General features: G+C 38.4%; 1 protein-coding gene across 3 annotated transcripts in view; it reads left to right on the top strand.

The window, feature by feature from the left end:
* LOC121385611 (protein TANC1-like) overlaps positions 1-6424 on the top strand; it is a 175190-nt gene extending 168766 nt beyond the window's left edge. For all 3 annotated transcript variants that reach the window (XM_041516357.1, XM_041516356.1, XM_041516355.1), the window contains one exon: positions 848-6424. In XM_041516357.1, coding sequence (XP_041372291.1) covers positions 848-1073 — 226 coding nt within the window. In that variant the 3' untranslated portion in view covers positions 1074-6424. The remainder of the gene's footprint in view (positions 1-847) is intronic.
* Positions 6425-16694: the final 10270 nt, after the last annotated feature.

Here is a 16694-nt window from a genome sequence, read left to right as displayed (position 1 = left end):
TGCTGGGTGTGTTATATACTATGTATGGCAGGGTGTGTTATATACTATCTATTGCTGGGTGTGATATACTATATATCGCTGGGTGTTATATACTATATATTGCTGGGTGTGTTACATACTATATGTGGCTGGGTGTGTTATATACTATATGTGGCTGGGTGTGTTATATACTATATATTGCTGGGTGTGTTATATACTATATATCGCTGGGTGTGTTAAGACTATGTATGGCAGGGTGTGTTATATACTATATATCGCTGGGTGTGTTATATACTATATATCGCTGGGTGTGTTAAGACCTTGTATGGCAGGGTGTGTTATATACTATTTATTGCTGGGTGTGTTATATACTATATATCGGTGGGTGTTTTTTAATACTATATATCACTGGGTGTGTTAATTCTATATATTGGGTGGCTAAACTGTAATGATAACACTTTACAAATTATTTACAAATTATTTACAAAGTATGGGTGACTGTAACTTTGGTATTTCACACCCATAAGTAAAAACAATGTGACACTCATTACATTTGTTGCCTTGCTGTTTGGTGCTACATTTGCTTATTTTATTGTTATATCTTACAGTATGAGTGTTGTATCTTACAAGTAGTATAACCGTTGTATCTTACAGGTAGTGTATCTGTTATATCATACAGGTAGTGTATCTGTTGTATCTTACAGTATAAGCATTGTATCTTACCGTATAAGTGTTGTATCTTACTGTTGTATCTTACCGTATAAGTGTTGTATCTTACCATATAAGCGTTGTATCTAAGATACCGTATAAGTGTTGTATCTTACAGTATAAGCGTTGTATCTCACAGTATAAGCATTGTATCTTACAGGCAGTATGCGGCCGCCCAGCAGGACCTGCTTGACGCACTGCGTCTGTCTCCCAACAACCGCGAGCTGCGTCGTCTGTTGACGCATGTGAAGGAGGAGTGTAAGGAACAGGCACGCTACGATGGAGGGGGAGGTCAGCTCCTGGTGGGCGAGATGGACCGCATCTCGGAGGATGATGATGACACCATCTCCGTCTCAGACAGACACCCCGAGGAAACTGCACTGTGACCGCACCACGGTCTGTCTGCAACAAGTGTGTGCTAGCAGTCGACTCATCATACAGTTTTGTGACTGATAGACACCCCGAGGAAGCTGCGCTGTGACCACACTGCTGGCTGTCTGCAACAAGTGTGTGCTAGCAGTCGACTCGCCATACAGTTTTTGTGACTGACAGACACCCTGAGGAAACTGTGCTGTGACCGCACCGCTGGCTGTCTGCAACAAGTGTGTGCTAGCAGTCGACTCATCATACAGTTTTTGTGACTGATAGACACCCCGAGGAAACTGTGCTGTGACCGCACCACTGGCTGTCTGCAACAATTGTGTGCTAGAGTTGACACATCATACAGTTTCTGTGACCCCATGGTTGTCTGTCTGCAACAAGTGTGTGCTAGCATGCATCTTACAGTTTGGGTGATGAATGGACAGATGAATAGACATACTGAAAAACAGTGCTATATTTGAAAGATGTGTGTCTACAGTCATCTTCTTAAGTGATGGACAGACAGACATCCAAAGAAACAGAGCTGATATCTGAAAGATGTGTATCTACAGTCATCATCTGAAGTGATGGACAGACAGACATCCAAAGAAACAGAGCTGATATCTGAAAGATGTGTGGATACATTCAGCTGAAGTGATGGACAGACACACATCCAAAGAAACAGAGCTGATATCTGAAAGATGTGTGAATACATTCAGCTGAAGTGATGGACAGACATACATCCAAAGAAACAGAGCTGATATCTGAAAGATGTGTGAATACATTCAGCTGAAGTGATGGACAGACACACATGTAAAGAAACAGAGCTGATATCTGAAAGATGTGTGAATACATTCAGCTGAAGTGATGGACAGACACACATCTAAAGAAACAGAGCTGATATCTGAAAGATGTGTGAATACATTCAGCTGAAGTGATGGACAGACACACATCCAAAGAAACAGAGCTGATATCTGAAAGATGTGTGGATACATTCAGCTGAAGTGATGGACAGACACACATCCAAAGAAACAGAGCTGATATCTGAAAGATGTGTGGATACATTCATCTGAAGTGATGGACAGACACACATCCAAAGAAACAGAGCTGATATCTGAAAGATGTGTGGATACATTCAGCTGAAGTGATGGACAGACACACATGTAAAGAAACAGAGCTGATATCTGAAAGATGTGTGAATACATTCAGCTGAAGTGATGGACAGACACACATCTAAAGAAACAGAGCTGATATCTGAAAGATGTGTGAATACATTCAGCTGAAGTGATGGACAGACATACATCCAAAGAAACAGAGCTGATATCTGAAAGATGTGTGGATACATTCAGCTGAAGTGATGGACAGACACACATCTAAAGAAACAGAGCTGATATCTGAAAGATGTGTGAATACATTCAGCTGAAGTGATGGACAGACACACATCCAAAGAAACAGAGCTGATATCTGAAAGATGTGTGGATACATTCAGCTGAAGTGATGGACAGACACACATCCAAAGAAACAGAGCTGATATCTGAAAGATGTGTGGATACATTCATCTGAAGTGATGGACAGACACACATCCAAAGAAACAGAGCTGATATCTGAAAGATGTGTGGATACATTCAGCTGAAGTGATGGACAGACACACATGTAAAGAAACAGAGCTGATATCTGAAAGATGTGTGAATACATTCAGCTGAAGTGATGGACAGACACACATCTAAAGAAACAGAGCTGATATCTGAAAGATGTGTGAATACATTCAGCTGAAGTGATGGACAGACAGACATCCAAAGAAACAGAGCTGATATCTGAAAGATGTGTGGATACATTCAGCTGAAGTGATGGACAGACACACATCTAAAGAAACAGAGCTGATATCTGAAAGATGTGTGGATACATTCATCTGAAGTGATGGACAGACACACATCCAAAGAAACAGAGCTGATATCTGAAAGATGTGTGGATACATTCAGCTGAAGTGATGGACAGACACACATGTAAAGAAACAGAGCTGATATCTGAAAGATGTGTGAATACATTCAGCTGAAGTGATGGACAGACACACATGTAAAGAAACAGTGCTGATATCTGAAAGATGTGTGCACACAGTCATCTGCAATGACGAATGGACAAAACGGACAAACATCCAAAGAAACAGTGCTCTGTCTAAAAGATGTGTGTTTACAGCTAGCTTCGTTATATAATTTCTGTGATGGATGGACAAAGGTATGGACATCCAAAGAAACAGTGCTGCTATCTGAGAGATGTGTATGCAGTCAGTCAGTTGCATGGTACAATTTCTGTGATGGATGGACAAAGGTATGGACATCCAAAGAAACAGTGCTGCTATCTGAGAGATGTGTATGCAGTCAGTCAGTTGCATGGTACAATTTCTGTGATGGATGGACAAAGGTATGGACATCCAAAGAAACAGTGCTGCTATCTGAGAGATGTGTATGCAGTCAGTCAGTTGCATGGTACAATTTCTGTGATGGACATATCCCAAAGAAAGTGGACTAACAATGCTTCCTGATTGAACACGAGTGCAAGAGTTTAACCATTATCTGTTTTAATGATAATGTTTCTGTGATGGATAAATAGACAGATGTATGGTCAAATAGACATCTGGACAAAACAGTGCTATATCTGAAAGATGTGTGAAGTGGTCAGCTGTTGTTTACTGACAATAATTATTTCAATGACAGATGGATAAATGTATCTGACAGATTGATACAGTCATAAATGTATCTCTGTGACAAATTGATAGTCATAAACATATCTGTGACAGATTGATACAGTCATAAAAACAATATTATTCTGCTCACAGTTACATTTCTTCGTAAACTGAAAAAGTTAGATGCAGATTGCAAGGGTGAATCCAAAGAAAGGTACCAGGGTGTGCCCCCTTTTTTATCATTTGTTATTAATTCCCAACTTTCAGGCTTTTTGCCAGAAAATAATTTGATGGTTCATAATAAAACCAAAATGGATTATAAGTGCCCCTACAAGATGGTCAGAGGTTTGAAATGTTTGTAAACTGGACACTACATTTCATGTCCTTTTGACAAATTTTAAACTGCATTTGTCTTACTATAATTTTCTTTAAAAATTAAAAAATTTATCCATTAATTTCCAAGATTGTAGGGAACATATTTTACCTTTTGTATCCTGTGCGAAAAACTCCGACTTTTATTGAAATACACTATTCAGGAATTGGCCAATATGAAATTGTTTCCTTAGGCCCTTCATAAAATATTTGCTTGGTCTGCCCTTGGATTGTATGGTAACCAGTGGGTTTTTGTGTGTGACACAGACATGCAGACAGAGAGACAGACACGATGACAGACAATCTTAACGAAATAGCATTGAGAATTTGACGTTGTCAGAAAGATATTACCTTTCGATGGGGCATTAACAGATGTTAGAGAAATCATCTTTTTATTAAAACATTTTTTGTTCTTCGAGAAATAAAATCTTGAAAAGGAATCCGTTGAGACCCATAAGGGAAGATTAACTTGTGGGAGTCAATGGAACAGTTCTGACCAGAATATGAATGAAGTGGGTTAACTCAGAGCAGTTTAAATCTGTGCATTTCAAATGGGACAGCTGAAAATAGGTGAACTGAGAACAACTTAAAGCAGAATGTAAATTAAATAGGTCACATAAGAGCAAATTAAAATGTGAGATAAATGGGTCAACTGACAATAGGTCAGTAACAAGCAACTTAAAACAGAATGGGAGTTAAATAGGTCACCTAAGAGCAAATTAAAATGTGAGATAAATGGGTCAACTGACAATAGGTCTAACAGCAACTTCAAATAGAATGTGAGTTAAATAGGTCAGTTAAGAGCAAATTAAAACATTTTGTGAGGTAAATGGGTCAGCTGAGAGCAATATTAAACAGAATTTGAATTAAATGGGTCAACTTGTAGCAGCACTAAATAGGTCACTAGGGTGTGACTTAGAACAGTCTATGTTTGATGTCATAATGTAACAGACCAATCAGACATCACATAGTATTAACATCTTTAATCATGTGATTTGTTCAAGTTAAGTTCTGTGGTTAATAAGCAAGCCTAATATTGATTAGATTATCGTGACTGTTTGGGTCAGTGTATGCATTGATCTGCCTTGTCAAGTGATTATCGTGACTGTTTGGGTCAGTGTATGCAATGATCTGCCTTGTCAAGTGATTATCGTGGCTGTTTGGGTCAGTGTATGCATTGATCTGCCTTGTCAAGTGATTATCGTGGCTGTTTGGGTCAGTGTATGCATTGATCTGCCTTGTCAAGTGATTATCGTGGCTGTTTGGGTCAGTGTATGCATTGATCTGCCTTGTCAAGTGATTATCGTGGCTGTTTGGGTCAGTGTATGCATTGATCTGCCTTGTCAAGTGATTATCATGGCTGTTTGGGTCAGTGTATGCAATGATCTGCCTTGTCAAGTGATTATCGTGACTGTTTGGGTCAGTGTATGCAATGATCTGCCTTGTCAAGTGATTATCGTGACTGTTTGGGTCAGTGTATGCAATGATCTGCCTTGTCAAGTGATTATCGTGGCTGTTTGGGTCAGTGTATGCAATGATCTGCCTTGTCAAGTGATTATCGTGGCTGTTTGGGTCAGTGTATGCAATGATCTGCCTTGTCAAGTGATTATCGTGGCTGTTTGGATCAGTGTATGCAATGATCTGCCTTGTCAAATGTCTTATCTAGGACAGCGGTGCTGGAGATATTAACTGTGTCTTAAATCACTGTATATACCTTGCATGCATAATAATGAAAACATAGTCAATTTTGTTTTGAAGCCAGCCTTAAATATATTGTTTGCTTGCAACACAAATGACTTTACCACATTCACCTGAATTATTGTTCTGATTTTTTCTCACTTGTAACTGTTTTAAGAAATTGTTGGAATTGTTTCCCTTGGAACAATTGTTTTTAGAAAATACACACACTTTTTTTTTTTTACAGGTACATTTGTGGTACTTTGTTTTTTTCTTGAATAGCCAAAGTTGTTTAATGCTGTCTGTTACCTCTAATTTATCAGTCATCATTTATATTAATGCATCCCCACTCCCACCCACAAGTGGCTTCACAATTCCCTCTGATGTGTCTATTAAAGTTTGTTTTGTTTTAACAACACCACTAGAGCACATTGGTTTATTAATCATTGGCTACTGGGTGTCAAACATTGGGTAATTTTGACATATATATTCTGTTGTTTCCGTGTTAACCTTTGTTTTAAGGATGGGACGTTGCCCAGTGGTAAAGCACTCGCCTGATGTGTGGTCGATCTAGGATCAATCCCTGTCAGAGACCCACTGGAATATTTCTCGTTCCACCCAGTACACCATGACTGGTATATTTAAGGCCGTGGTACACGTATGTACTATCCTGTCTGTGGGATGGTGCATATAAAAGATCCTTTGCTACTAATGGAAAAATGTAGCAGGTTTCCTTTCTAATACTAATGTCAGAATTACCAAATGTTTGACATCTAATAGCCAATGATTAATAAATCAATGTGCTCTAGTGGTGTCCTAAAAACCCCCCAAGAAAACAGTAACAACAAAGCTTGGTTTTCTCAAACAACTGATCTGCAGTGTTGAATTCTTGTGGTGATATTTGCAGTCAATAAGTCACCGGGAGGCCACAATTGTATATTGTTGGTGACATTTGAGGGCAAGTGAAGTCTTTTAAAATCAACTTTTCATTGGGCAACTTTATTCTTTTTGTTTTTAAATAAAAAACAACAGATTTTACTTTATATTTTAAAAATCTATGACACCATTAGGATTTTTATTTCTAAATTTAGATATTTACGCCTACAATTTGGTTTTGTCTTATTTTTTTTTAATGCTGCAATTTCACCTATCCATTCTGTAATACATATGATTTACTGAAACAAAATACAAAATGGGATTAGCTTTAATAAAGTTGCCATCCATACAATATTGCAAACATTTTTAGTGTATTCAGATGTGGCATCTCCCACCGTATCATGTTCACCTTTGATCACCTCGTTAGGTTAGGAGTTATGGCTAATTAAGGGATATCAAATATGACCACCATAAAACCATAATATGAAATCTATATTTTGAAGATATTTGATTGTCTCATCAAATCCAGGGCCCATATGTTTGAAACCATCTTGGCACTACAAAATTGTAAAAACCATCGTAGGTTCTTATGTCACTACAGCACACGCCATAGTGACGTCATAGCTTACGATGGTTTTACGATTTCGAAGGCAAAGATTGTTTCGAAAATATAGGCTCAGCATATGTACCAAATTTTGTTTCTGTTACCTCTGCATTCTCTAATGATGCATTACATGGAATATTAATTGCATTAATAAAATATTTGTTTCATTGCAAAATATATTTATTGTTAATTGAATATTATGAATATTTTGTATGTAGTACATATATAGGTCTATGTATGCAGCATTTACACATCCAAGCATTATATGTGGTGATACATTTCAAACTGCTACTATTAAAATTCTTCAAATTAATTTGCATTTTTATAATACTGGAACTGTGTAGAAAAAATGTACTTACATATAGATATATATATAGATATATATATAAATATAAATTTTGTCAATTGTGTAAATGTCAAAGAGTTATGGAGATCTGTTACCTCCCTTGAGTTATGGAGATTGTCTCCCTTGTTTTGTATTGTTGAACATGTGGTATAGACTTACAGGAAATGTGTTCAGATTGCATTCTGTTATTCTCTTCCACAAAGAGAGCCTATCGTATGTAAAAAAGATTTGTTCATTTTTATTTGTCTGTGTGTATCTGTCTATGTTATTCATTCCTGAAAATAATAGGTTATCCTGCCATTCAAAAGATAAAATATGCAAATACTAAAATAGTTGTATTTTCATTTGTCTATTTATTATTATTATTTTATATAGAGAGAAAGATAGAGAGAGAGAGACATGATATAGATGGATGGATGGATAGACAGACAGACATGATATAGATAGATATAGATAGATATAGATAGATGGACAGACATGATATAGATAGATAGATAGATAGAGACATGATATAGATAGATGGACAAACATGATATAGAAAGACAGACACAGACAGACAGACATGATATAGATAGATGGAAAGACATGATGTAGATAGATATATAGATAGATAGACAGACATGATATAGATAGATAGATGGACAGACATGATATAGATATAGATATATAGATATATATATATATAGATAGACATGATATAGATGGACAGACATGATATAGATGGATAGACAGACATGATACAGATAGATAGATAGATAGATAGATAGACATGATATATATAGATGAGATATATAGACAGACATGATATATATATATAGATAGATGGACAGACATGATATAGATGGATAGAGAGACAGACATGATATATATAGATAGACAGACATGATATATATAGAGAGACACACATGATATAGATAGATATATATAGATAGAGAGACAGACATGATATAGATGGATAGAGAGACAGACATGATATATATAGACAGACAGACATGATATATATAGAGACACACACATGATATAGATACATATATATAGATAGACATGATATATATATAGATATATATAGATAGACAGGCATGATATATATAGATAGATGGACAGACATGATAGAGATAGATAGAGAGACATGATATAGATAGAGGACAGACATGATATAGATAGATAGACAGACATGATATAGATATAGATAGATGGACAGACATGATATAGATAGATGGACATACATGATATAGATAGAGATAGATATACAGACATGATATAGATAGATGGACATACATGATATAGATGGATAGAGAGAGAGACATGATATATATAGATAGACATGATATATATATATATATAGATAGAGAGACAGACATGATATAGATAGACAGACATGATATATATATATATATAGACAGACATGATATATATAGATAGACAGACATGATATATATATAGACAGACATGATATAGATGGACAGACATGATATAGATGGATAGACAGACATGATATAGATAGATAGATAGATAGATGGACATGATATAGATAGATAGAGATATATAGACAGACATGATATATATATAGATAGATGGACAGACATGATATAGATGGATAGAGAGACAGACATGATATATATAGATAGACAGACATGATATATATAGAGAGACACGCATGATATAGATAGATATATATAGATAGACATGATATATATATAGATATATATAGACAGACAGACATGATATATATAGATAGATGGACAGACATGATAGAGATAGATAGAGAGACATGATATAGATAGATAGATAGATAGACATGATATAGATAGATAGAGATATATAGACAGACATGATATATATATAGATAGATGGACAGACATGATATAGATGGATAGAGAGACAGACATGATATATATAGACAGACATGATATATATAGAGAGACACATGATATAGATACATATATATAGATAGACATGATATATATATAGATATATATAGACAGACAGACATGATATATATAGATAGATGGACAGACATGATAGAGATAGATAGAGAGACATGATATAGATAGATGGACAGACATGATATAGATAGATAGACAGACATGATATAGATAGATAGACAGACATGATATATAGATAGAGATAGATGGACAGACATGATATAGATATAGATAGATGGACAGACATGATATATATAGATAGACATGATATAGATGGATAGAGAGACAGACATGATATATATAGATAGACATGACATATATATAGATAAACAGACAGACATGATATAGATAGATATATATAGATAGAGAGACAGACATGATATAGATAGATAGAGACAGACATGATATATATAGAAAGACAGACATGATATAGATAGATAGACAGACATGATATAGATAGATAGAGATAGATGGACAGACATGATATAGATATAGATAGATGGACAGACATGATATATATAGATAGACAGACATGATATAGATGGATAGAGAGACAGACATGATATATATAGATAGACATGACATATATATAGATAAACAGACAGACATGATATAGATAGATATATATAGATAGAGAGACAGACATGATATAGATAGATAGAGACAGACATGATATATATAGAAAGACAGACATGATATATATATATACTACTCAAAAGAATTTAAGGGTCAAAAATTTATAACCAAACAAGTTTCAGAGTGTATTAGATTGATGATGTAAACTACACCAAATATTTTATTTATTGTTCCATATTTACCAAAAACCCACAAATAAATGTCACTGTATACAAGAAAGTCACATGACATGCTGTCAAAGTTGAAGGTTGTCAAACATGGATTTTACACATTAGAACATTCGTTTAATAGTGTGTGAATCCACTCCTGCCGTGAATACACTCGACACATCTTTGCCTCATGCTGTTGATCAGACGTCTGAAGAACTCTTGGGGAATGGCCTGCCACTCTGCCATAAGAAGTTGACCCAGATCATGAAGGTTGGCCGGAGGGGCAAGGTTATCCCGAACTCTCCTGCCTAATTCGTCCCAGGCGTTCTCTATTGGGGCCAAGTCAGGCGAATATGCTGGCCAATCCATCCTGGCGATACCTTGTTGTCTGAGAAAGTCCGTTACCACCCTGGCGCGGTGGTGTCTGGCATTGTCATCCTGCAGAACTGCCCCGCCGCCAATCTGCTGAAGGCCTGGGAGAACCAACGGCCGGATAATCTCATTCAGATAGCGGATTCCATTCAGATTGCCATCCACCCCATAGAGGGGGGTCCTCTGGTGGATAGAGATGCCGCCCCACACCATGACGCTGCCACCACCGAACCGGTGACGTTGTCTAACGTTAACATCAGCGAAGCGCTCCCCAGGACGTCTGTAGACACGAACCCGACCGTCGTTGAACTGGAGACTAAACCTGGACTCATCAGTGAACATCACTCGACCCCACTGAACACGTTGCCACCGCAGATGAAGCGTGCACCAGTGACGTCTGGCCGTTCTGTGACGTGGTAGGGGTGGTGGTCGAACAGCCTGGCGACGGCAGCGTAGATTATTGGCTCTCAGACGATTGCGTATGGTTTGATCAGACACTCGAGTTCCAGTCGCAGTCCGCAGATTGTCACGTAATCGGCGTGCAGTGGTTGTGCGTTGACGTAGAGCCATATTGGTGATATAGCGGTCCTCTCTATTTGTAGTGCTTCGGGGTCTTCCCGAACGTGGACGATTTCGAACAGAATTCGTTGCTTGGTACCGTTGCCACAGTCGGCCAACGACACTGACTGACACCAAGTCTCAGAGCAACATTTCTTTGCGTATTGCCATCCTGAAGCCAAGCAATAGCCCTTCCTCGATCTTCGATAGTCAGTTGAAGTCGTACCATTGTCGAATTTGGAGTGTGCACCGTACACGAACGCAAGCTCCAATTATACGGAAATTCAGCATTAGGAACATGGAATACACGTGCAAAGCGTGCAAATGAAGCGCTTTGTGAAAAAGCAAGTTATGGACACTTAGCAGACCTTTCACTTTCGTCCTAATTTACGTGCAAATGTAAGCATGTTTTCGCCATTAGAACTAGTCGACAGTGTCAATGACAGTGGATTTTAATTCATTTATGGGTTGCTTAGACCCACTTTCGTCAAAATGGAACAATACCATGCGTGATATTATGGTCTAGCTAATATAATTGACATTCAGAAAATAATGTCGAAAATATCGTCTGACCCTTAAATTCTTTTGAGTAGTATAGATAGACAGACATGATATAGATAGATAGAGATACAGACATATATATATAGAGAGACAGACATGATATAGATAGATATATATAGATAGACAGATAGATAGACATGATATAGATAGATGGACAGACATGATATAGATAGATAGAGATAGATAGACATGATATAGATAGACAGGCATACATGATATAGATAGACAGACATGATATAGATAGATAGATAGACATGATATAGATAGATATATCTATCTGACAGACAGACATGATATAGATAGATGGACAGACATGATATAGATAGATAGATAGATAGATAGACAGACATGATATAGATAGATGAATAGAAACAGACCACAAACCACTTGTACCATTGATAACCAGAAGGACCTATCGGATATAGTGTGGCAGATAACACCCAATTTTTGACTGAATTGTGCACTTTTGGTTAAAAACATGAAACTTGGTACATAGATACCTTGGCCCATTACAAATATTTTCAGATATGGACCCAAGTCAGGAGCGCCCCCTGGTGAACAAGGAGCATCTACAAATGTCCCCCGCCCCCGTTTAGTGGAGCAGCCAACACAAAACTTGTGCACGTTTGGTTAAAAGCATGAAACTTGGCACATATATACTTTGCCCCATTAGAAACATTTTCATATATCAACCCAATCCAGCAGCACCCTCTGTTGGTCAGGGAGGATCTACAAATGCCCCCTCCGCTCCCATGGAGGAAGTTCTATTCAAAATATCACTAGATTAATATATTTATAAAATTGACAAAATATGGAGATATCAAAGGGAAAAGCTGCAATATTTACTCGAGACTTACCAGCGTTTTGCTTTGACGTCATTCTGTTCTAGACAAGGCATAGATGTTCAATGGGGTTGAGAATCGGCGATCTTGATGGCCATGGCAGCACATTAATGTTCTCATTCTGTAGGAAATCCATTGTTACACGTGCCGTATGAGGCCTGGCATTGTCCTGCTGAAAGAGTTCTCTTTGTCGATCCAAAATGGGAAGCATGTGACGGCGAAGAATTTCATCCCGGTAGCGTACAGCTGTCAGGTTGCCTTGCACGAACACAAGTTCACTTCTGCCGGTGTATGAGATGGCTCCCCACATCATGACACTCCCTCCACCGAATCTGTCAACTTGGGCGACGCAGTTGTTGGCAAAACGTTCATTGCGGTGTCTGTAAACACGTTGTTGTCCATCACGTCGCTGTAGAAGGAAATGTAGACTTCGTCGCTGAACCATACTCGCCGCCAGTTTCCCAAATTCCATCCCTGTACATTCATGCACCAGCGAACACGTAAATGTCAATGTTGACATCGCAGGACGGGGCCAACATACGGTCTCCTAGCCCATAAACAGCTTCTCGAAGTCGGTTCCGAATGGTTTGTGCAGACACCCTTCTCAAACCAGGTATGCGTCCAGCAGTGTTCGTTGCTGTGGCAGTTCGGTGACGCAAGTGCAGAACCCGGATGTAGCGATTTTGTGCTGCAGTTATTATGCGAGGTCTTCCACTTCTGAGCCGGTCTTCAGCTGATTGAAACTGCTGGTACTTGTCCCAGAGACAAGATATGGTGCTCTGATGAACGTTCATGTGGCGTGCGACTTGCTGACTGCGATTCACCTAACTGGAGGCGGCCTATTGCAATGTTTCGATTCGGCAGGCTTAGTCTTGGCATCTTGTAACTCGTCTACGTCGAAATGAAAATGAGGCATCATTGCGAGTATTGCAGCTTTAAATACCCATAACTACCCCAATCTTTTCCCCGAGTTTCACGTGCATTCGCCCAAATCTGACTATTTCACGGCGATTTCCTGCAATTGTCGCACAACGTACCACAACGTGCGTTAAATTTGTCCATTCCAGGAACATTAACAAACATGGTCATTCAGCAACATTGTAATAAAAACCGATATTTTGTAAAATCAAACACTTTTTTCTTTCCCTATCACCTATGCGTTTCTTTTTTGACAGTGTATTTGTTTCTTACATCACTACACAGTCAGAATATTCTAAAATAGTTGATGTGGTATGGGACACATATATCACGTGCAGCTATAAGGAATTCAAAGAAAAGTGAGGAAAGGTGTTGGAAAAAGCAGACACTGTGGTATATATGATGTCCTGGGTAAAGCGAAATCATTGACCCTGCTTCTTTTCCACATCTTCACAGGATGTCACACTACTTTTGTTTTCTTTGGAAATGCAAAACGAGTCGGTGGTGGGGTTAAGATTAGTAACCTGGAACCTGTTGACAGGGCAAAGAAGGTGTTGTACTGCCAACATGGCAAGAGAGTGGAAAGCATTCCATCCACCCAGGATGCCCTCATCATATCAAGTTGCTTGTAATCTATGCAAGCTCTTTTTTTTAACAATTTATAATCTTTCTCATCACTTCTTCCATTGAAGTGCACTACTAAACGCCTTCTTTGCACTGTGCAAGGATCTTTCTGTGCTCAGGTTTAGTCGATTTACCGTACACACGTTACCAAAATATTGCTCACCCGTGTACCAGCCCCCATAACCTCTCCCTGTATGTATCTCAGATATTCAAAAGTACATTTAGAATTGATGCAGCATTAACGATGGGTGAGAACCATGCATTTGAATGCAGGTACTTGCAAGTTATTCAGAAATCCCAACACGGAAGGGGAGGGGGAAGATGATCCCTGCCCAAAACGGGGCACTGCTGACTGAATATGACTGTAATGGGTCATGGTATATATTTGTCAACTTTTATACTTTTAACCAGAAGTGCACATTGGTTTTAGCCGCCCAACTAAAAGGGGGTGGGGACATTTGTAGATCCCCCTGCCCACAAGGGGCGCTGCTGACTTGGGTCTATATCTGAAAATGTTTCTAATGGGTCAATGTATATATTATGTGCAAAGTTTCATGCTCTTAACCAAACGTGCACACTGTTTGTGCTATCAGCCCCACTAATACACCACGTGAATGTCAGTGAATGCTGATGCGTTTGACACGGTTCAATGCTCAAGCGCGTTACACTCGGGGTAAGAATTTGTATGTGGCAGACACCTTGTCACGTAGCCCCATGAGTGAAAGAAAAAGAAAGAAGGAAATGTTTTATTTAACGACGCACTCAACACATTTTATTTACGGTTATATGGCGTCAGACATATGGTTAAGGACCACACAGATTTTGAGAGGAAACCCGCTGTCGCCACTACATGGGCTACTCTTTCCGATTAGCAGCAAGGGATCTTTTATTTGCGTTTCCCACAGGCAGGATAGCACAAACCATGGCCTTTGCTGAACCAGTTATGGATCACTGGTCGGTGCAAGTGGCTTACACCTACCCATTGAGCCTTACGGAGCACTCACTCAGGGTTTGGAGTCGGTATCTGGATTAAAAATCCCATGCCTCGACTGGGATCCGAACCCAGTACCTACCGGCCTGTAGACCGATGGCCTAATCACGACGCCACCGAGGCCGGTATATTATTTTAATGCAGTGCTAAAAATAAAGATACAAAAGTTTTACTTGACTGCAGTTGGCCTACTGGAATATTTTTATTGTGAAACTAACATCTGAAAAAAAAGTTGTTTCCAGAAATCCACTGAAAAAACAAACAAATTAGGTGGGGTAAGAAAGCTTTAATTATTATTTTTGTTTTACTGCATGTAACCCTAGATCCAGCTAAAATGTTTATATACCCTTTTTACCTATACATATTAATTTGAAAAAACCCAAACCCCTACACCAAACACAACAGTAGTCGCCTCTTTTCAACTGGGTCAGGTTTCTGGAAACAAAACAGTAGTCGCCTCTTTTTTTGTTGTTGCTTAAACTGCAAAGTTGACACATACACATACACATACAATATAATATATATACATCATATAATATAATATAATATAATATAATATAATATATAATCTTCGAAAAAAATGAAACTTGACATTGATTTTCAAAGTTTAATAAAACAAACTGGTAGACATGATACAAGCAACTAGAGACCAAGACGCCATGGGAAGGAAATTATTCTGTACATGTCCGAAAGAAAGAAAGAAATGTTTTATTTAACGAAGCACATTGTATTGACGGTTATATGGCGTCAGACATATGGTTAATAACCACACATATATTAAGAGAGGAAACCCGCTGTCGCCACTTCATGGGCTACTCGTTTCGATTAGCAGCAAGGGATCTTTTATATGCACCATCCACAGACAAGGTAGTACATACCACGGCCTTTGATATACCAGTCGTGCACTGGCTGGAACGAGAAATAGCCCAATGGGCCCACCGACGGGGATCGATCCCACACCGACCACGCATCGAGCGAGCGCTGTACCACTGGGCTACGTCTCGCCCCCGATGTCCAAAACAGTATCTCTGGGAATCCACCGGATAGACAGATAGCTAGTTTAACGTGCTCACATACCACTAGGGTTTCGAACACGCCCATCCAGAGTCCGACCTCTGATAAGATCGGTGGCCTGACTCGGGATGGGTGGGTGGGTGGGGTGGGTTTGGGTGTGTGTGTGTAAAGTTTAAAATGGGCAGAATTGTTAAAATATCAATTAGTAAAAAGTTAATAGAATTTAAAAATAAAATTAAATAAAAAGTTACAAGCCAAAAATAAGAAGAATTGACTGCTCGGCCTAATATATATATAATTTGGAGCATTTTAGAACAGTCCAAAAATAAATAAGAGAAAGAAGAGAGGGACTATTTAATAATATTTTTAAAAAGGAGTAATTTCGACATAAAATTTTGAACGAATTTTAAAATGTTTAAAGTGCGATCTGGGTCCTGAGTATTATTTTAACGTGCTCATATACCGCGAAGGTTTTGAACACACCCATCCTGGGTTTAGCCTC

Source organism: Gigantopelta aegis, chromosome 11 (assembly GCF_016097555.1).
Source record: "Gigantopelta aegis isolate Gae_Host chromosome 11, Gae_host_genome, whole genome shotgun sequence".
Classification (NCBI taxonomy): Eukaryota; Metazoa; Mollusca; class Gastropoda; order Neomphalida; family Peltospiridae; genus Gigantopelta; species Gigantopelta aegis.
The sequence above is the reverse complement of the archived record's forward strand: the minus strand, read 5'-3'. Positions and strand labels throughout refer to the sequence as shown.